Below are 23,116 nucleotides of genomic sequence, written 5' to 3' on the forward strand. Positions count from 1 at the left end.
AGATCCACAGATACACTGGAGAAGGTGAGGCCTGGGATCTCCCCCACACACCTACACTTTGTGGTTGTAACCTCTTTTTCTACTACCTTAGTCCTGGCTCCTCTGTTCTCCCACCCCACCCCAACCACCCCATCCCTGCAATCCTGATACTGCTACTGCAGTCCTGACAGGTCATTTCTGCTACCCTGTGCCTGTCACTCCTGGCCTTGCTGCTCTATCCCTGACCTTCTGTGCCTGCTAGGCCAATCATTGACAGCTTGGCTCCTGTTGCTCTAACTCTGAGCCCTAGTCCCTAACCAGTAGAAGGCAGAGTGGACACAGCAGGTCCCCTGAAGCTTCCATCATATTACAGGCACATTAAGGCGCAGCAGCTAGAAGACATTCTCCCAGGCCCTGTTGGAGCCCAGCGGTGCCGGGAGAGTTAACTGATATGTTAAAAGCCCAGGTTCCTAGGAGGTAACTTATCCTATGGGAACATCAAGTACGACCAATTGTTGTCAGGGAAGGAATGGGCTCAAGGGAGTGTACTGCAAAAACAAAATTTCTATACAATAATACTTGAGGGAGGAGCAGGGAAAATAGTTTTAAATGAGTATGGTGTTTTGGCTATCTGGATTATTTTAGGGCATAGGATTTGTGTTTTATTTTATGGAATGGATTTATGTGGTAACTTACATATTAACTTATGGAATAGTTTTGTATGGATACATTAATGCTATTCAATATTTCCCACCCTATTACAGTGTATTCATACATCTTCACTGTGGACATCTGCATTGAAATGCAACCATGATCATGCTGTATTTTCCAAACCTCAGTGAGGATATTCAGGTGAGCCGCTGAATAAAATGTGAAAGAGGAAGAGATGAGTAAAGATGCAAGTTTGAAGAGAAGATCCAGTGTGAGGCCATTAAGAAAAAATATTCTTCAGAATGAAACCTGGGAGAATGGGAATATCTTATTGCATGCATTAATGACTTTATGGATTTGTTTTAAATTATTTGCTTATTGTTTATGCCATTTTATTGTTTATTGATAAATGTACATTTTTCAAAATGTATTCAACCCTTCTGAGTATGGCCTCAAAATGTGGCAGCTTCATCTTTTGCCCTTGGATGCCCAAGGTCAGGTCCTACAGAGGCCTGGTCCAGACTGCTGAATGCAGAGGCAGTGGGCAGCATCACGTGGAGATGCTGCTATTGATGAGCAGAGTGAGCAAGGACTTATATGTGTTTCACAAGATCTGCATGTTAGGGATCATCTGTATTTAGGAAACATCCAGGAAGAAGAAGATAGTAAAGGGGACACCTCTAGGCCAGCCAGAGTTCTCCAAACTTGTACTTCTCCTTTGATGCTCCGGAGACTTGCACAATCCCACATTTTCCCTGAAGCCAGTCTCCTGTGGCTCACACCTGTGAGCCAAGATACTCATGAAACTGAGATCTGAGGGCTGTGCTTCAAAGCCAGCCGAACCAGGAAAGTCTGTGAGATTCTAAATGCCCAATTAAAGAGGAAAAGGCCAGACATGAAGGAATGACTCAAGTGGTAGAGCATGAGCTTTGAGTGAGGAAGATATACCACCCAGTCCTTTGAGTTCAAGTCCCTATTCCAGAATCCCCTCGAAAGTCATCTTTTATTGAGATAAGTTCCACCAGCCTATGTAGTGTTATTTCATAACACTATTTCTTCCGAAACAGTAACCATCACTGGTGTCTTTCATTGTCCTCTTCTTCCTCTTTCTCCACCCACTTTTTTCTCCTTTTCCTTCTCCTCCATTTTGGTCCTGCAGTGGTAGAACTGTACAGAATTAGGATGTGGCCTACCATCCACTGCTGATGGCACTTCTCTCAGAGAAGATCAGAGGAGAATGTTGCACACGTTGGCAGAGCACCAAAACGACAGGGGCAGAGCCACCAGTCATCTCCACACTGATGCACTGTGCATAGCCAGTTGCCAGGAGCCAGCCCCATTCAATGATCTCACACTGGAGCCAAACTATGGTTTTCAAAACTGTGACAGAAATGGAGCAGCTGTACTCCCTAGACACTAGGTTGAAAATGAATTTTCAATTTGTGGGTAGGCATGGGAGGGAAAAACTGGAAGAGAACGAGGGGGAGCGAGGGATATCATCCCAAAATAAATATACTCATAACCTGAATATGTAACTGTAACCTTCCTCTGTATATCACTTTTATAATAACAATAAGAAAGTAAAAAAAATTAAGAAAAGTTAAGAAAAAAATAACTGAGAGACTAACTGGTTTTAATGGTTCAGGTCTGTAATCCTAGCAGCGTAAAAGGCTGATAAATGAGAACCACGCTTCCATGCAAATCCAAGTGGGAACGTCTGTGAGACCCTCCAAGTAGCCAGCAAAAAACCACAAGTGGAACTGTTGCTCAAATGGTAGTGCTAATGAAGAGCAAGAAAGCCAAAGGATCACGAGGCCCTGAATTCAAGCTCCAGTGCTGACATAAAAAAAAAAAATTGTTGGGCTGGGAGTTTGGCCTAGTGGTTAAAGTGCTTGCCTAGCATGCATGAAGACCCGGGTTCAATTCCTCGGTACCACATACATAGAAAAAAAGCCAGAAATGGTGCTGAGGCTCAAGTAGTAGAGCTCTAGCCTTGAGAAAGTCCAAGGACAGTGCTCAGGCCCTGAGCTCAAGCCCAGGACTGGCAAAAAAAAGAAATTGTTAGACACCAGTCATTCAAGATAATGAGGAAATGTCATTATTATGTGGTGGAGTTTTTTGTTATTGTTCTTTTTCCTAGTTGGGTTTCAGATAAGGGTCTCAGATTGTAAATAAGCTACCCCCAACCTCTCAGTCTTCCTACCTCCGTATCCTGAGGGATGAGATTATCGATTGTACCCCTAGTCTTGGCCTTTTCACTGGTTTGGTTGTTTAGATTTTGTGTGTGCTCATCGTTCTGTCTTCAGTATTCAAGATTGAACTCAAGGCCTTTGAATGCTAGCAAGGAATGAACGTTACTATTGAGTTTTTTCCCAGACCTTTTTATTTTTTCAATTTTAAAAGTGAGTGGAGGGGACAAAGGGGCTGTTTGGCTGTCTCCCCCCACCCAGCTGCCATGAGACAGCACTTTATCTACAATCTAGTTACCCTTTGGCCTTTCACACCTGTACGCAGTCCTCAATAGCTAGAAGACAGAACAGAATCATGGACAGGGTGTCCCATGTGGAAGCCGGAGGCGGGAGGCGGTCTCTGGAGGATTGGCTGGGCCTATGTGTCTCTGGTTCTTTCACCACTCAGAATCATTGGACATGTGTGGGCACAGGTCGTTCACGTGGATCTGGATTATCTGGAAAAGTCACCTGGACTGTCAGGTAATTTTCTAAATGCATAAAACCTATTTCTAGATTTGCTGTAAACCTTGGTTCTAAATGTATTCTACATTTCCTCTTCAAATTGACAGACAGTTGTGCTCTAGTCACTCTTGTATAAAAAAACACTGCCTTCGAATAGAAATGAAGAACTTCTGTATGGTTTGGCTGTTACATGTCCCCCAAAGTCCCAGATTCTCTAGGACTGTTGGCACTACTCACAGGTAGTAGGACCCTTAAGAGGAACTACGTGAAGCGATTAGATAAATAACTAGGTCATTGGGGATGGGTATCTTTATTGGTGGTGGTGGTGCTGGTCATGGAGCTTGAACTTGGGATGTGACCATTGTCCCTTGTATCAAAAATACTCGTATCAAAAACATGTAATAGATTAGAAGACTTTGCCACCATCCTGACTCACATGAGATTCTTATCTCCCGTGAACCAGCAAAAATCCAGAAGTTGGGTTGCAGCTGAAGTTGTAGAGCACTAGTCTTGAGCAAAAAAGTTCAGGGACAGTGCCCAGGCCCAGAGTTCAAGACACACACACACACACACACACACACACACACACACACACACACACAACACAATTGTGCCTCTGGCTTGTAGAAGACAGGAAGTAAGACTTCTTGCCAATTCCACATATGGATGAATTAAAAATATATGCATGTGTTATTTCCAAACTAAATTCTCTTGAAAATTAATGAATCCTACAAAACAAGGCCACAGGCTATATTTTCCCCCAGGTACAATAGCTTACAAGCTTCTTTTTGTGTCTTATTTTCCATATTATAAAAAAAAATTGCCAGTTCTGGGGCTTGAACTCAGAGCCTGGCCAATGTCTTTGAGCTTCCTCAAGGATAGTTCTACCACTTGAGCCACAGCAACATTTCTGGCTCTTTCTGTGTATGTGGTATCAAGGAATTAAACCCAGCTCTTCATGCATGCTAGGCAAGCACTTTACCAATAGGCCAAACTCCCATTTGTATAAAATTTTTAGCCATTATTCTTTGGAATTCTTGTTCAGCTCCACCTCTTTCCTCTTTTCCTTCTGAAACTCTGGTGATATGAATATCATTTTTTTTTCATGGAGTCTGGGTACAACTCTTTCATCTCCCCCTCCTCATCCCTCTGCCTCAGTCATTAATCTCCAGGATAGGATAAGTCTAAGACATCAACTGCCATGCTGGCCAGTCCCCCACCTTCTGCTTCCTCAATCCTTTGGTGGCCACTGGATCTGCCCCTTCCAACCACATATGGACACATGCATCTGGTGGGTCTTCTATTCCTCCAGAGGTGCTCCAGCTGCAACCCATGCTCTGTGATGTGGCTTTGTTGGCCTCAACCTGTCTTTCCTTCCATCTCTCCCAGGACCTCAAACATGTACTGTTCAACCCCAGGCAGACCCTTTTCACTCTTTCCTGAAGTCGTTTGCAGCTCAGCCCTCAAACACGGCCCCACTTCTCCCAATCCTCCGGACAATTTTTCTGCATCCACCTTGTCAAGCATCAAGTCTGAATCAGCCACCACCTGCCTCTCTCCCCACTGGCCTGTACTGGTGTGCAACTGTGTGCCTTGGCTCCCAGACAAGCCCTCATTTCCATCCCTCACTGGCTTCCCAGAAGCACCCCAGCAGCTGGTCCCAATCTTTCCCTTCTTCCCCAGCCCCCAAGTTCACCCCCACTTCCTGGATTCATAGCAAATGAGACCCCACTTTGTAATTTATTGAGCTCTTTATCAGACAGTGATGTTCTCACTCCTCTCTCTTTCTCTTCAGAATGTCTTCATCACTCCCCAGTGGATCTTTGTCTGAGAAAATATCCACCTTCTACAAGATCTAAATTCTCCCCACTAGACAATATGTTCCTTACCTTCCGAATTCCCTCAACCTCCTTTTGTGTTTTGTTTTGTTTTTGTTTTTGCCTTGTAATGTCTTTTTCCAATTTTTTAAAAAAATTTGGTCCAGTTCTGGGGCTTGAACACTGGAACTGATGGTTGTCCCAGAGGGTTTGTCCCATTTCAGTCACAGCTGCACTTCCAAATTTTGGCGGTTAATTGTAGATGAGTCTCATGGCTTACCCTGCCGATTTTGATCCCCAGTCCTCAGATCTCAGCCTCTTGAGTAGCTATGATTACATGCATAAGACACCAGCACGCAGCTCTTTGATTTTTTAAATGTCGAGTTGTAGGCAATGCATATGTATTTTGGATATTGACCTTTCTATAAAATTTTTAGTTTCCAAGTATCTTCTAGTCCATAGGATGTTTTATTTTTCATTTTTTGGATTGAAACCTTACAGTTCTATGTAGTCCCTATTGCCTACCTTAGATCTTTTTGCTTGTGTTTTTTTTGGTTTTTGTTGTTGTTGTTGTTGTTGTTGCTTGGGGGGGGGGGGTATTGCAATCCAATAATTTATTGCCAGTGACAGCAAGAAACTTCTCATGACATTTAGACAAAAATGAGTTTTTAGTGAATTGTTCCTGCAGTGAAAGGGGGAATGTGAACCTTTTTTTCAACTTTATTTTTTACTTGCCCCTCCCTCTTTTCCCGAGACCCATGGGATTTCAGCCTCAGAGAGACGCTTTCAGAAGGCTGTGGGTCATATTTAAGCAGGTGAGACCTCCAGCATCCTTCGAGAATACAACTTACCTTGCTGATATTGAGTTAACCCAAACCTCCAATTTTAAGGTAACAATTGCTTGATGAAGCTAATGTATCTCATCTGCTCTTCCCCTTTGATCACTTAGCATATAAAGTGAGCCAGATATACCCTTTCCTCATTCCTGTCATACTAACAGCTTGTGGGTCCCTGAACACATCAGCTGCTTCTCCTTTGCTTCACCCTGTCCTCCTTTTACCTCTGATCTCTCTTCCAATGTTAATTACCAGATGTTGAAACCATTTGTGTGTGAATCTTCCTGCTAAGCATGGAAGCATCATGTCAATAGCACCATATCTATTTCTGCCGGAGACTGAATATTATGAAGCATTCCACTAAGGTGAAGAAAGGAAGAGAAAGTGAATGAGAGAATAAATAAAGGGATGATAGGATGGATGGATGGATGCTCAAGTGTTCAGAACAGTCCTCTACAGGGACCATCTACAGCTCATCCTGAATGTGGAGGTTCCACATGCAGACAGAAGCTTCTGGTAGGTGTTCACAGGTACCATATACCTGTGTTACACATACAAGACACTTTTCTTAGTGTGTCATACTTGAGCTAGAAAATAATGCTGGATACTAGCTATTGTGGAAAGAGACAAGAGCCAGGCATTAGGGGCTCATGCCCGTAGTCCTAGCCATTCAAGAGATTGAGATGTAAGTTTCCTGATTCAAAGACAGCCTGGACAGACAAAACTGTGAGATTTATTTCAAATAAACCAGCCAAAAGCCAGAAATGAAGGTGTGCCTCAACTGGTAGAGAAGCAACCTTGAGTTGGAAAAGTGAAGAGAGAGTGTGAAACCCTGAGTTCAAGATCTAGTGTTGGTACAGAAAGGAAAAAGGAAAAAAAAAGAAGTGAAGGAATAAATAAAAGAAGAAAAGAATGAACAAATGAAGGAATGAAGGAAAGAATGAAGGAGAAAGAAAAAAGAGAGAAAAAGGATTAACATTAAATTTCAGGACTGACTTCACTTAGGGGAAGCTCGAACATCACAAGGTCAAGGTGGCTCTGGAGAGGAGTCCGTATGCCCTTTGGATTAGGAGGTCTTGGCTGGTACTGGGACCCAGCCTCCGCCCAACAGGACATTAGGCAACATGTGAGAACCTGTGGCAACTGCCATGTCTGGTATTTATTGATGAGGTTGAGCAGGGTGTGAGGCTATAACAAAATCCAAACCTCTCACCCTCACCACTTCCCCAAACAGAGATTCATGGTGAAAACACCTCCCAGTTGTTCTCGTTCACCCAACAGCTATGCTTTATGATGTGTGAAGTTTGCGGGGAGAGAGGTGGGTAAAAAATTCTTCCAGCTGTGGAGTCCACCCAGATGAAGGCATTCCAGGGTAGGTGATTTATGATGTGCTGAGTGCCAACAGCTTGCTGGCTCCACCAGAGGGCCCGAGAGGGGCTGCCAGGAAGCTGTGGTTCATCTCTCTGGGGCCAGAGCCATAGAGAACCCTGAATGGAGCTGTCTCCCTTGTGAGCAACTGGCTTCTTGCCACACCCTTTCTGCTGGTGGCCTAAAGACCTAACCTGCCCCTTTTGGGTGTCACAGCCAAGTCAAGGGGAACTTGTTGGATCCAGGGACAACCATTGACCCCTATCAAGCCTCTGCTTGCTATCTGCCTCACTCCCAGACCACTTAGGAAGTGAGGTGATCCCGTACTTTCCAAGGTTATGTTAGCAAAGAGACCTTGGCAGGGGCCTGGCCTAATCTGCATATGAACCCCTCTATTGGAAGCCATGCCTGGCTCTTGATCAGAGCAATCTCCTGAAAAGTGTCCTTCAGAGACAGGCTTACCTGCTGCATGACTGTGGTAGCAAGATTATTTAGGGATGTCAGAATGATCCAATTGAGTCTTGTCAGGCTGACTTTCCCCTGCCTTCTAGGATGGCACATTTTCTACCCCCACATCCCCTTCATCTTGGAGGATACCAAGGTTCTAAACAACCCCCCCCAGCTGGGGACAGTGAAGACAATGACGCCCTCCCCAAAGCTTTTATGTCCACTGCCTACAGCAAGGTCAAGCAAGCCATGTGGACAACTTTGCTGTCCATACATAAATATACTGGAATATCTCCCATACACATGAATATACTCGAAGGACTTTTTCTCTTCTTCCAACTTCTGTAATTTTACTCGCCAAATTCATTTGATAACTCAGGGATATATTGTTAAGACATCAATATGCAATTTAAATCATTTTATTTCAGGAATATTTATAATTGCTATTCAAATGGCTTATTTGTTCCGAACCTCTCATAGAGTTTCTTGCCCACGCTGGCTTTGAACCACAAAGCTCAGATCTCAAGCCTCTTAAGTAGCTAGGATTATAGGAATGAGCCACTGGCACCTGGCTTTTCCTGATGTCTTTAAAGCTCTGTTTTTAGAATATATCTGTCTATGCCTTCATTGTAAGAATGCTTGGCCTTTTGTTTTTCCTCATGATAACTCATCTGGGATTTGATTATAATACTTTTTTACTGTTATTTTTATATATTTAGTTTGTTGGAATTTGTAGGTGGCTTTCAGATAGCTCTTGTAATTTCATTGAACTTGCTTTCTGTGATTTTTCTGGCTGTAGTCTTCACCTCAACTTTATTTGTATTTTATTTTCTTTCACCCTGTTTTGTTCAGTTTTTATTACAAGATCTTTTTGTGTCTTTACTGTTCATCTAGAATGTGAACATCACCTGGTTAATTATTGTAAGTTTAATCTTAGGTACCTTGTATACCTTATAAAATGTTATGCAATACTTTTTTAGTTTTATATTTCCTATTTCCCTGTTTCTCATGGATATTTTTTCTAATTGAAGATATAGAACAAGGGGCTAGAAACCTTTCTCTTTGGTAGGCCAATTGGCAGCATTTTAGGCCCAAATGGCCTCTGATAACAGCATTGTCATTGTAGGATACCAGTAACCTTCAACAATATGGCAGCAAACAGGTATAAAATTACGAAAGAAAAAAAAACAGTAGCTCAAATATGGCCTAGTGTGCTGACAATGGTAAAAGACAAGAGCAAAAGATTCCGAGAAAAGTGAGCTTTTAACACATTTGTTTTGTATCCTGATGTCATTGTGATTTTTCTACTCATTACTACTTTCAGTAGAGTTGGTTATTACTGTGGGAAAAAAAGCAAATGACCAGTGTGGTCCAGCACTATCTCTCTTTTGCATTCTTGCTGCCCTGGCCTCAGCACTCTGGGGCAAGCCTCACCAACTGAGGGTTAGACCTGGAGGGAGGTATGGTGTCTCCTTAGTAGGGAGGGTCTATTTATTGTTAGTTTTAATTTAGTTTTATATGTCAGGGTGATTTTCCTTCTCCTCCCCCAAGTTGTAGAATTCATTTCCAACATCCTCTCTTGTGTGTATTGCTGTTACATTGGTTCTCCCTTTGTCCTTTGTCTCATCATTTTGTTGTTTCCCCTTCCTATCTCTACTTCAAATAAATGTATGGACAGTATACCAGGTACCAAAATCAGATATTATAACAACAGGAAATAAACCCATGTGGGGGGAAACAAAAGAATTAACTTCACATAGTACATTTCTCTACTCTCAAACATGCTGCTGCTGTTGTTTTCTAAAGGATGCTGCCACAGGGAATGGTGGTATGTCCTGAACTCCCAGCTACTTGGGTTGGAGAAAGGAGGATCACAATTTCCAACAAGTCTAGTTGGAGTTATCAGTGAGACCCAGCTTCAGTAAGAAATGACTGAGAGCACAGCTCAAGTGCTAGAGCACTTGGCTAGCTTGCATAAGGTGGTGGTATAATATCTAGCACTAGAAAAATAGTTAGCAGGTTCAAGATTTAAAATGATGGTTATCTGAGGTGCCCTTTTTTTTGGTGCCAGTCCCTGGAATTTGAACTCAAGGCCTGCACACTATCACTGAGCTTTCCTGCTCTGGTTAGTGCTCTGTCTCTTGAGCCACAGCTCCACATCTGGCTTCCTCCATGATTCATAGGCGATAAGCGTCACGCGAATTTTCCTAGGGATAGCTTCAAACCTCAATGCTCAAGTGTAGCTAAGGATTCCAGGAGTCACCCACCCAACACTTCTAATTCAAACCATCTCCTGATGGGATCAATACTACTGTTTTTGGAGTTCATCTGTTGAACTACTGAGAGTCCCACTGAGCAATCCATCAACCACAGTGAATTCCACAGAACTGTTTCTATCTAATGGAAATTTCCTAACTATTCTAGTTCACTTTCTCAACCCTTGAGACAATTTAGAAGAAAATTAAATCTACCTAGGGATCAGAAAAAATTAAGTAGGAAATGAGTTTTTTTCTTTCTGTTTTAGTTTTTCAAGGCATTTTCCTTTGAGATTTTTCCGTAAGAATAAGTTGTTGAATGAGTTTTAAATTATAAAAGTATACATCACTGAGAACTCAACAATATCCTAGGAAGATTACAAGTGAAAGAACCAAAAAAACCAAACTACTAGAACTAATATAAGAGGAAAACCTGAAATGTTTGTTTCTGAAAAAGCCTTGTTCCAATATCTAAGCAGTATTTTAAACTAGGTATTTAAAGTTGCAATTTAACTACTATATCTATGGTTATGTTTACATATCTTAGAATTCTTTTAAAATAGCTTCCATGTAGTCACAAAGGTGTCATGTACATATCCTAGAGAGAAAGATTTATCAGTGGTATAAAGTTAGTATTTCAATTAATGAAAAGTTTTAAATTTAAATGAAATTCACCTTCTAAGAACAAAAAGAAAACATAGGCAATCCGTATTTCCATACTTATTTAATCTCCCTGGAAAACTGAAAAAGTCCAGGTGTAAAAATATGAGACATACATTAAACACATTAAAGAAGGGACATGTTTAACATTAAGACAAGGGAATCATTCTTTACAAGAACATCAGAAGGCCCAGATAAATAAAAAATAGTTCAGGTAACACATAGTAAACATTTTCATTAAAATAACAGCATGGAATCCTCATCAGGAACATTGTTATGCATTATACCTATTATTTTACAATAACAATAAAAATAAAATTACAGGTACAAATATTTAAGGCCAATCATCCAAATAAATCTATTGTTTCACACCGACTATTATTTATAAGAGCAATACAAACAAAAAAAGAATCAATTTGATTTAACACCATATACATTTCTGGCATATAATTGTTGTTATAATGAGAACAATCAATTCTAATGGACCCAGTTAAGTATTCATTCGGCCAAAGGAATAAAATAGGCCTCTTAAAAAACTTAGGATTTATAAATTAGTATTTAATTTTTTCTCAATATATTACACAGAATATTCTGATCCCCTCTGAAGTTACTGTACAGAGTCACTCATGAACTGTTTTTTAGCTTATACTTAGGCACAACTGATGACCTTAACCAAAGTATCACTCTAAATGTTTGAGGCAAGTCCTATAAGATGACGAATGTAGAAACAGTCAGAACTTTTTCAAAACTAGTATTTGGAAGTTGTCATTTTCCTAACTGAATTTTATTTTTTCAAGATTTACTTCCCAGATCCAGCATCTAAATCTCTCAGCAAAGGTAGAACCGCAATAAAAGCAATGACTTAGTGGAACTGGAGGAAAAGCTATCATAGATCAAAGCTTCAAAAATATGTTTGGCGGAAGAAGAACTAGAATTATATAACAATATGTCAAAAATCTATTGGTTAGCTAAAAAATTAAGAGGCAAGTAAAATACGATATTTGCTTTTAACAAAGCAGACTGAGTAGCAGGGTACATGTGAGGGAGGAATAGGAAATAAGTCAGATCTGGCAAACAGTTCCTCTAGGACTTTCTAAGTAAACATATATTTTATTTTTGGACTGTTCACCAGGATGTCCTGTGAGGAAGAGGAGGAACTGCTCACCTAGGAGACACTTGTCAAAGTAGCAGGGTGTGTAAGGATGCTCTAGAAAGGCAGTTGTTCCTCAGAAGTCACTGAGTACATCTTGGAAGCATGCACATATAGAAAATGGAAGCAAATTTATGTCAGAATTTGACCCCATTCTAATTGGACTCCTTCTGAACAGAGTTAGTCAAATAGTAGCTGAAAGCAAAGATGAAGAAACATGGATAAATGTATCTTGAAAATTCCTACCAGAAGTCTAGGTATAAATCTGTAGTTTATTGACTTTAGGTTCTTCTTGATAAAGTCTTGGAAATCCTTGACTTCCTTTGGCAATCTTCAAAAATCAAATCTTAGCGAATATAGATAGTTTAAGTCTTTTATTTAGGTCTATAATTCCTTGAACCAATTAGCCAGGCTGAAGGTGTTTTATGTAACATATGTTTCACTGGAAAATGTGGGAGGTTGTTTTGACACTGTCCAGAGAGGTAAACACTGTCCACACCAAATGATGCTACCTTCAGAAGATTTTAGAAAGAAAATCAACTGATACACCCAGAAAGCACATTATATGCACATCAAAACTCTTCAGGGCAGGTCACACTCTAGGCCAGTTGGTAATTTCTGAGGAGCAATGAAAGCCTTTCTTATTCCAAAGTCTGAAGTTTCTGAAGCACTTCAAGCACAATTGTATAGCAAAACTGGTACTGCTCCTATGTAGACATACATGAAAACCAGCACGTGATGAGCAAATCAACACCAATGGTCACTTTTGGAGAACACGTTTTAATTTTTCAGCCACATAAAAAAGCCCCACAAGGAGCCATCACCTAACTATGAATGCAAGAGGACATCTTTATGTCAATATATCCTGTAAAATGTGAGGAAGAGGGCCAGGAGTTTGGCCTAGTGGTAGAGTGCTTGCCTAGCCTGCACGAAGACCTGGACTTGATTCTTCAGTACCACATACATAGAAAAAGTCAGAAATGGTGCTGAGGCTCGTGGGGTAGAGCTCTAGCCTTGATTTCCCAAGGACAGTGCTCAGGCCCTGAGTTCAAGCCAGGACTGGCAAAAAAAAATGTAAAGAAGATAAATGATAAAGTAGTTATGAAGCAAGTTAAGGAAAGGTTGATATCAATTTTACTGTATCTTTTTTATTTTTTAATATTTTTATTGTAATTAATAGAAGGGTTACATGATATTTGCCAGATAGAGGGTGCATTAATTCACATCCATTGATACCCTTTCACATGTCTTGGTCCCCATTACCCTCCCCCCAATTTTACTGTATCTTATCTGACTAATACAAATCTAATTCTAAAATGTCTCACATTAATCTTACCATTTCACATATGTATATTATACATTATATGTTACATAAATAAGTATATAGTATATATTATATATTATCATATAATGTATATTATGTCATATTATATATGCATATATCATATTCTTATAAACTATATATTAACATTGTGTATAGGGCCAGGAATGTGTCTTTTCTTTTTTGGGGGGCGGTAGTGGGGATTGAACCCAGGATGATGCACTTGCTATGGCAAGTGCTTTGCCACTAAGTCACATCCCAGCCCAGGGTCAAGAGTGTGGCCTACTGGTAGAATGCTTGCCTAGCAAGCACAAAGCCCTGGGTTCGATTCCTCAGTACCACATTCACAGAAAAGGCCGGAAGTGGTGCTGTGGCTCAAGTGGTAGAGCACTACCCTTGAAAAAGCTCAAGGAGAGTGCCCAGACTCTGAGTTAAGCCCCAGGACTGGAAAAAATATGAGGTATAATATAAAATATATGTTGTATACATAATATATATGAATATTTTCTTTAAAAATTTTATATCTACTCAATGTTTATTACAATTCTGAAGAACTCTTATGGATCAGAAAGTGATAGTTAGGTATGTTTTTTTTCCCCATTTCATTGTCAAGGTGATGTACAGAGGGGTTACAATTGCATACAGAAGGTAATGATTCATTAATCTCCTGTCCTAGTTATTCACAATCATTCTGTGACATTAAACAATCTTCTTGTACCATGACAATAGCCTTCATATTCTCATGGCAAATGGATACCTCAGGTTATGCTACTTAAATATTATGGCGTTCTGTGCTGCCCCACCCTTGCTGCCTGAGTGACTCTGAGGAACAGACCTCATTGGTCTGAATGTGCACAGCACCATACAGCCTGCACCAGTGGCTATTTCACACAGGAATAATTCAGTGACAGCAAGTGGGAAATGAGCTTCATAAATTATAAACTGCAACACAATGCTTACCTTTCTACTAACTATTCTTTGAATTTATTCATGAAAGACTTACCTTTGTCTGAATCATTCCTGGACGTTGCTCTCTCATTTGAGTCACTATATTCAAGATGTTGAACTGTAACAAGATGAGAATCATTTTATGCTGTTTATGTAGTGTGTGGGGGGGCAAATACAAGCCTATGGATTATCAAATGAGTACTCTTTTACAGTAAAAGTGATATAACCAGTCACAAGAAAATGTGATTAAAAAAAAAAAACTTAGTCCAAACAAATAAGACACATCTTAGGACATTTTCAGAGGAAAGCGGGAGCAATTATTTTTAGTAAGGCACAATCTATAGTACAAAAACAAAAATCCTTCTCCATAAGAAATGACAACAAATTTACCATTGCATATGACTTTGTGTTATCCTACAACAGAACTGAAAGGCAGCATTGTAACTCTGGCAAAGCAGAAAGGCTTTCTCTGACCATGAGAACAGCATAGCTGTTTCTTATTTAAAGAACCCTGCCAGTTTAATGTACCCTGAGCAATGCCCAGGGTCCACCTGCCAGATTCTACCCCTACCCAGGGAGACCAGGACGACTGTGGTTCATCACAAAGTAGGTTCAGGTTATAAAGGTCTGCTGTTAGTTTCCAAAGAGATGGGTCCAGAGACTGGGTGTGTTTAGAAACTGTTGTGGCAATGTTGAGGTATGTGACAGGCTGAACAGGGTACAGACCAGCTCGGTGTTGCTGAACATGTAGAATCATAGATATTACAATCTCAGCACAAGCATATGCTACACGAGTGTGCAGACAAACATACAGAATTTCTTCATAGGTAGGCTTTCCTTTCATAAGTTTTCATTTTTATAATAATTTACTCTTCTAATGAAGACTTTCAAAAACGTCCTAGACCTACAGGAAGGTTCTGTATATCCTCTGCCTCACTTCTCAGTGAAATATTCCCACCATCTTCTCCTAATGATATCATGCTGAACCACAACCACACTATTGGGCTAAAGCAAAAGAAAGCAAACAAAAAACAAATCTGATCTCTCCCATTTTATGTGCAATCTTGTGTATGCATGTGTGTAAAGTTCTATTTTATGCAATTTTAACAGATTTGAAGATACCATGTAATGGTAACCGCAGTCACTATACAGAGCAATTCTATCTGAAGACGTAGCCATATTGTGCCTTTACATCCATCACTTTTGACAACCACTTCTCCATCTCTATGGTTTTCTTATTTCAGGACAGTTATGAATGGAATCATACAGTGTCTGGCCATTTGAAGTCAACTTTCATTTCACTTTGTATAAATACTTTGAGCTTATCCAGTCTATTCCTTTGTGTTGCTAAATAAAACCCCACAGCATGGATGGATACAAATTCATGTTAGCTTGTTAAAACTACATCTGATTGGTTTCTAGACTGAGGCTATTATGAATAAACACTGCCAGAAATATTTGTACAAGTTTTCACATGAATGTAAGTACTCATTTCTAGGATAAATAAATGCCTAAGAGTTTAAGTGCTGGATTATATGGTAGTTTAGTTTAGAAACTGTAAAACTGTTTTCCCAAGTAGCTGTATCATTTTAAACTTTTAATGTATAAAAAGGGTAATCTATACTAGCCCAGGTGCTCTTACTCTTTAAAATTCTTCATATCATCACCAGCATTTCCTTTTCACAATTTTTACGTTAGCCTTTCTGATAACTGTGCAGTGCTAAATTATCACAGTTCTAGATTGCATTTTCCCAAAGACTAATGAAGCAGTGCATCGTTTCCTATGCTTGTTGTGTGTATGTGTTTTTCTGTAAAAAGAGAAATCTCAATCATTTCTAAAGTGGTTTGTTTAGATCAACTTAGGGTTCTTTATACATTCCAGATGCAAAAATCTCTCTTGGATTACGTGGTTTGCAAACTGTAGCATCTCTTTTTATCTTTTTTAGGTCTTTCATAGAATGACTTAATTGGATATCTTTAAGCAAAAAATAAATGTGAACCCTCATCTATCTAAGCCTCAAACTGCATACAACTGTCACGTTAACTCAACAGACCATAGACTTGAACCTAAAATATGAAACTCTAGAATTTGGGGGACAAAACAGGAAAACCTAAAGTATGAAATTCTAGAATTTGGGGAACAAATGGAAAAAGTTCTTTAGTATTTAGGCTAGTGCCCAAAGGGTTCAAACTAATTATACTCAAAATTATAATTCCTCATATTGAGTTTTGTTGGTGAAGTGCTAAAACTATACTTGTGTTATTTGTAGAGATATTCTGGTTAACTAATTAAAAGAGCTATTAACTTATCCCTTACCAAAAAAAAAAGGAATGAATTCAAAAGTAAAGAATTGTCTTATAGAGTATTAGGTTTAACAAACAAACAAGGAAGGAAGGGGTACAATGTTCAAGAAGTAATGTTCCCACTACCTGACAAATGTAACCATAACCACCAACATTACCACAACAATAAAATATGATTTAAACAACAGAAAAAAGAAAAGCTAATAGTCACACATAAAAATAATGCTCCATAGACTTCTTGTAAAATAGTTCTTTCAACTACTAAGACTAAACATTGCACACAAACATCAACAAAATGGCAAAAACCTTCTAATAATGTTTTCCTAGAAATTGGGGTGAATACATGGTAAGAAAACTGTACTTATTTTCTCAGGATACAATAGCTTGCTAAAACAGGTGGCCAGCTAATGTTTAGAAGCGGTATGAAGCTATACAAAAACTAAAAGTAGAAAATTATTTACCATTGCTATTTGATAAAGTCATAAATAAGTCAAAGATATTACTAACAGTGATTCTTGTAGTATATTTTGATATAAACATGTGATATGGAAGAATTTCTCATATTTCAGCATGATTACTGACAAACACAACTAACTCTAAACAACAAAAATGGAAAAGATAATTAAAAATTTTTAAATGCAAAACACCACATCATAAAGGTGATTTGAGGCTTACATTTCTATGGGATGATGTTCTGATAACAAGGTTGACGCATCTGAGAAAACAGCATGACAGAATTACACAGGCCAAATAATTTCTGTCACAGATAAATCAGCACACTACTTCACTACCAAACACAAGCATACACACACACACACACACACACACACACACACACACACACACACACACAATTGTCAAATAAACTGTACAGTGTATTTTGTGCAGGATAACAGAAGTTTGATTATGTAAAGGGCAATGTGTTCAAATTTGAACTTTTATTATGTGATATTTCTCTGCATTATGTTAGCTGCTAATGAACAATTTTTACTGTACACAGAAGATGTTTTCAGAAAGCAAATTGTCTACTGAGAATGAGATTCAGATCAAACTCAATATTCTTCAAGACAAGAACTAGCTGGTTTATGATGTCTTCAGACTTTTAACAGACTTAATTAAAAATTAAAATGACTACAAAATAATAATACAAACACATGAATGGTAGCATGTAACAACAGAGTCTCAGTCTCATCAACATATTCTCATAGAATTATAATTGATAAATAACTTTAAAATGTGACAGGCTATAGCTAGTCTAGCACACAACACTGGAAGGTAACGTGTACATTGTGAGACTTCCCATATGAGTCACTCAAGGTAAAAACTGGCCAGCAGCCCATTCAACAAGGCTCTATGGTTTGAATCTATCCCCCAAAGTTTATGTGTTGTAAACTTAATTTTTAGCTGGGCATGGGTAGCTCCTGTCTGTAATCCTAGCTTCTTAGGAGGCTGAGATCTCAGGTCAAAACAAAGCTGGGAAGGAAAGTCTGTGAGACTCTTATCGCCAATAAACTACACAGAAAAACCCAGAAGTGAGGAGCCAGGAGTTTGGCCTATTGGTAGAGTGCTTGCTTAGCATGCACAAAGATCCAGGTTCAATTCCTTGGTACCACATACATAGAAAAAGCCAGAAGTGGTGCTGTGGCTCAAGTTGTAGAGCTCTAGCCTTGAGAAAGCCCAAGGACAGTTCTCAGGTCCTGAATTCCAGTCCCAGGACTGGCAGAATAAAGAAATCCAGACTTGGTATTGTGGCTCAATTGCCTTAAGCAAAAGAAACTCAGGAACAGCACCAAAACAACCACCTTAATTTCCCAGTATAGCAATGTTTAGAGGCCCAGTAGTAGGTACTTGGATCCTGGATGAGAAATCCTCAAGAACAGATTAGTGCCTTTCTCTGTGAGTTCTAGCTTTCCCAGGCCTTGCTGCATTAGCCATGCACTAGGCTGATGTAAAGCAGTGTGCCTCTCATGTGCTCTCTTCCTCCATAAGCTGAAACAGCACAAGGCCCTCACTGCATGTACTACTCTGATATTGAATTTCACAGCCTCCTGGATAAGGAGACCAAGTTAATCTCTATATATTCAACTTCTCTTCACACACTGCTCAGTATTGTTATACTGATTGAAGTGAACTAAAGCAAAGCTCAACCCACTCAATACATTCTTGGATGCCATACCAATATATTGAACTGATTTAAAAATTTCTAAATAAGTCTGTAAACTTTACTTGTTAAAGATAATAACCATGCTCTGATTTTTTTTAGAGAGAGTTATCAGTAAAAGCACTGAAGTGAGTGACAGTTCAGGGCTGTGTCGAAAGTTAATAAAGAAACCATGGGTATATTTCCTATTTTTGAACCATTATATTGCATCCTATCTAAGTGTCCTTAATTGGAAAATACACCATTATGTTACATACCACTAAAAAAGAAAAACATTGCCAAATAAACTTACAGAATATTGATTACAGGATACTTTTTAAGTTTAAAGAAGCTATGATGTGGGGATAAAGTACTTAATAAAAGCCATTTTTACCATTGCTATAAGGCATACAAAATATAGATAAATATATAGAAATGACTTAAGAAATTTTGATGGATAAGTAAGCTACAGATACTATCCTATTGCATTTTCTGCTAAAAGGCAAAAAAAACAGACTCATACTATAATACTCTATGTGATAATACTCTGAATTTGCTGTGGAAAAGCCTCTTTTAATTTTTACCCATAAAGCCTACAACAGTCATGATCCTTCTAAATGGATCAGCCCATCACTCAGCAATTAGTCTGAAGGAGCTTTAACATTCAATCAGAAAAGTAAAATACTTCTGCTCTATTCAATACAAACACTCATATTTCACAGACATTCTCTAAGCAAGATATCATAACCAGGTGTAGGGGTGGAGAGAAGGAAGAAGGAAATGAGCTCATATTCACTGTGTATTCACGGTATTCCCGGCCCTATGCCATCTACTTACATTATAAACTTTCTATTATAAACTTTAACCCTCTCCCACCCCCACCTGGAGAAACAGCAGCAAAAGAAGCTAGAACAAAGAATTCAACACATGCTTTCCACATACTAATTTGCTCTTGGTCTTCAGGTTCTATCACACTGTTAGAAGTAGGGTGTGTATAAACCTGAGCTTGCTTGACTCCCACACTTACGGAATAGTTCTTTTCGATGGCACAGAACACAACGTCTGCACAAATGAATACGCCAGTTCGGCCCACACCAGCACTGCAGTGAACCACGATGGGACCTGTCACGTGACTCTTCCTTACATAACGGACAAACTTTATGAAATAATCAGCTGAGGCAGGAGTGCCATGGTCTGGCCAGCTGGTAAACTGCAAGTGTTTAACCAAATGAGAAGCTCCTGTCTGTGAGAGGCAGAAAGATATTCAGTGATTTGCCTGTATTACAGATCTCATTGCAACTTCTGATAAATTCCAATAATAGTCTTATTATAATGTCATCATTATACTGGCATTATACAGGGCTTTCAAAGAGTATTCAAACTTCTTGTGTTTGTGAGAATCCTGGAAGTTGTTAGGTTTGGAGTTTTTCTATATCTCACAAAGGAAAATATAACAGCAATAATGAAAAGAAGAATATTAACAGATAACATGAATCAGCTTATATATATATATATACTGCTAATTTATATATTCTAAGTGTGATATAGATACATACATAATACATGTATCAGGTTCTGTGTTAGAATTATCTCATGTAATCCCTATCAGCCCTTAAAATAGGTGTTTTCCTTACTCTCCACATTAGGATTAGGGAGCTCAGGAGTTTGGTATATGAATAATATTGAATAATAGTCACCATACACGATATTTGAGAGGGTTGCTGTCACTGTATCACGTGGTTCTGGGGGAGTAAATCTGATCACCAGTGATCACTAAGAACCTGAAAGGTGGCGGCACTCATCGGTTCTTGATCTTGTGCCAGGAAGACAGACCCTAATGTAGACTTCCCAGCTGTGAACCCCCTGTGGTCCTCAACCCAAACACTGCTCTTTTAGACCCTCTGGCCAACACCCAGCAGGTCGGCTGCAGCGTCTGTAGACAGAGCATTACAAACCCCTCATTCCTTGGTACTTGTACATCCTCTAAGCATACACACCATCCAGAAATGGCTTTATTACCTTCCTTCCCCCCTACATTGTTAGTATTTCATGACTAAAGATGGCCTATCTTCCATTCCCAGGAAAGGAAATACTCAGTGTGGTTCACTTTCTCTCTCTCTCTTTTTTTCCAATTTACCATTCTTCCTCCTTATATCAGTGATAAGCACACTTGAAGGACATATTGATCAACTACACCGGGTAGGACAGCCAAAGGACATCCAAGAATTTGGGATGTACTTTAACAACTTCGAATATTCTCTCTCCCCAATCCACCTACTCCTTTCCAATGATCTTTTCTCTCCAAAGTCTGTTGAAGTAGAAATACTTTGTTTCTGCTTCCAGAGAAAAGTGAAGTTACATTAAAAGAAAATCTTCCTTAATCTATGTTCCATTTTAACTTCCAGTCCTAACATATTTGCTTGAGTAATAAAATGTACATTTAGTATTGACCTTTTTTGCCAGTCTTGGGGCTTGGACTCAGGGCCTGGGCACTGTCCTTGGACTTTTTTCAAGGCAAGTGCTCTACTACTTGAGCCATAGCACCACTTCTGGCTTTTTCTGTGTATGTGGCACTGAGGAATTGAGCCCAGGTCTTCATGCATGCTAGGCAAGCACTCTATCTACCACTAGGCCACACTCCCAGCCCCCTGACATTTTTTTTTAACTTACGGACTTCTTCACAACCTGTAGCATTCGAATGATGAAATATCTCAGTATCTGGTGGTTCTCCAGAAAGATACGGACATGTTTCAACTCCAAAGGTTCCTTCAGCGAGTATGGCCAATAATGGTGGCATTTGACATTTCCACCTTCTATCTCTCTCGTTATCATGGCAATAACATTACAATTATTTTCTAAAACCATTTGCCAAAAGTCATCCGTTGTGCTTGACAGTGGTCCTTGGGTAGCGATATAAAAATACTCTTCTTCAAAATTGACTATTCTAATGTAACTAGCATTGATATAGTCATTGCTTTTTCCAAGAGGAACACGTGTGGAATCATCTATTACAGAAAAGAAACACTTGGTGGTAAAGCAATATACCCAGACATTACAAAAGCAATCCATATAGGTAATAGATCTATATATCTCTTTGACCAATAAGGAAGCTGTCCGACAGGGAACCAATAAGTTCTTTTCAAAAGATCTGAGCCCATGGTATAACTTTTCACTCCACAAAACCTAGTGACATGACACGAGAAATATGGAGGCTGAGACCTAAGGAGCACAATTCAAAGTCAGCACATACAGGAAAGTCCATGAAACTTTTTTTCTTTTTGCCAGTTCTGGGACTTGAATTTAGGGCTTGAGCGCTGTTTGGGGGATTTCTCAAGGTTAGAGCTCTACCACTTGAGCTACAGCACCATTTCCATTTTTTTCCCTGTGGATATGGTCCTGAAGAATCCAACCCAGGGCTTCATGCATGCTAGGCAGGCACTTCTGGCTCTAATTAACCACCAGAAGTAGAATTGTAGCTTGAATGGTAGAGCACTACCCTTGAGTAAAAAAAAATCAGGGACTGTGTTCAGGTTTTGAATTCATGCCCCATGATCCACACAAAAGAAAAAAAATGAAATGCAGAGTTAGGGAAGTTTCTTCTTTAGAAAACAAAGAATAGTGCCACCAATGTCCCAATACTTTAGGGTCCTGTTAGAGATGGTATATAGGATTGGAGCAAATAAGTTATCTACTAGTTTGCAAATGATTGCAGAAAAGAAGCTGCCAGGAAGCAGTAAATGAATGACATTCTCCTACAGCTCTGGGAAACCTAAAAGCCTAGAGCAGCAGGGGTGAAGATTTTAAAAAAAAAAGGAACTGTTTAGAGACAGATCCTAGGATAAATGTAGTTCCACTTGTGCCCTGCACATGAGGTATCTGGCCTTTATACGCCTCCTCAGCCTTCACCTGGCTCTGGCATGCCCATCAAAGTGAAGGTGTTATGATAAAAGGATGCTATCATGCACATTTGCTCTAACACTGAGCTCATCTAACATGTATGGTTATAGCCTGAATGAGAAAGAAAATCTAACTGCTCCACTGATCTTGGAGTTTGTTTGCTTTCTTTTCTTTCTTTTTGTGTGCCAGTTCTCAATTTTGAACTCAAGGCCTGGGTGCAGTCTCTGAGTTTGGGGGCTTAAGACTTGTGCTCTACCACTTGAACCACAGCTCCTTTTCCAGCTTACTTTGGTAATTAATTGGAGATACTTTTCTGCCTGAGCTGGCTTTGAACTGTAATTCCTCAGATCTCTGCCTTCTGAGTAGCTAGGATTATAGGTGTGAGCCACCTGAATCTGCTTCCAGGAGCTTTCTTTATTTGACCTAGACATCTGAACTTGTAGCGTCACCATTGCTACCACACAGAGAACAGAAGTGTAGTCAGGGACAGTTCCCTGCCATGTAATGCCCTCACCTGCCACCATCCCCTACTCCTCTCAATGACACAGGACACTATTCAGTTAGTGAGTATGCTTTGAGCAGCAATTACTGAACAGGGACTTAGCATGATTTCTGGTACATTCCTTCTTAATTTCCAACACAGTATATAG

The 23,116-nt window shown here is 39.5% G+C and overlaps 1 protein-coding gene across 12 annotated transcripts in view; it reads right to left on the reverse strand.

Annotated features, from left to right (window-relative positions):
- Positions 1-3,234: 3,234 nt before the first annotated feature.
- Ptpn20 (protein tyrosine phosphatase non-receptor type 20) overlaps positions 3,235-23,116 on the reverse strand; it is a 67,072-nt gene continuing 47,190 nt past the window's right edge. For 10 of the 12 annotated variants that reach the window (XM_090346744.1, XM_090346746.1, XM_090346743.1 and 7 more), the window contains 4 exons: positions 21,240-21,574; positions 19,597-19,812; positions 14,181-14,243; positions 12,216-12,563 (listed from right to left, as the gene is read on the reverse strand). In XM_090346744.1, the coding sequence (XP_090202870.1) occupies positions 12,498-12,563; positions 14,181-14,243; positions 19,597-19,812; positions 21,240-21,574 (680 nt within the window). In that variant the 3' untranslated portion in view covers positions 12,216-12,497. Of the gene's footprint in view, positions 3,317-12,215; positions 12,564-14,180; positions 14,244-19,596; positions 19,813-21,239; positions 21,575-23,116 lie in introns of those variants that run through there. The other 2 variants (XM_090346749.1, XM_090346750.1) reach the window with 2 other exon arrangements.

Source organism: Megascapheus bottae, chromosome 15 (genome assembly GCF_031878675.1).
Source record: "Megascapheus bottae isolate mThoBot1 chromosome 15, mThoBot2.hap1, whole genome shotgun sequence".
In the NCBI taxonomy this organism is placed as follows: Eukaryota; Metazoa; Chordata; class Mammalia; order Rodentia; family Geomyidae; genus Megascapheus; species Megascapheus bottae.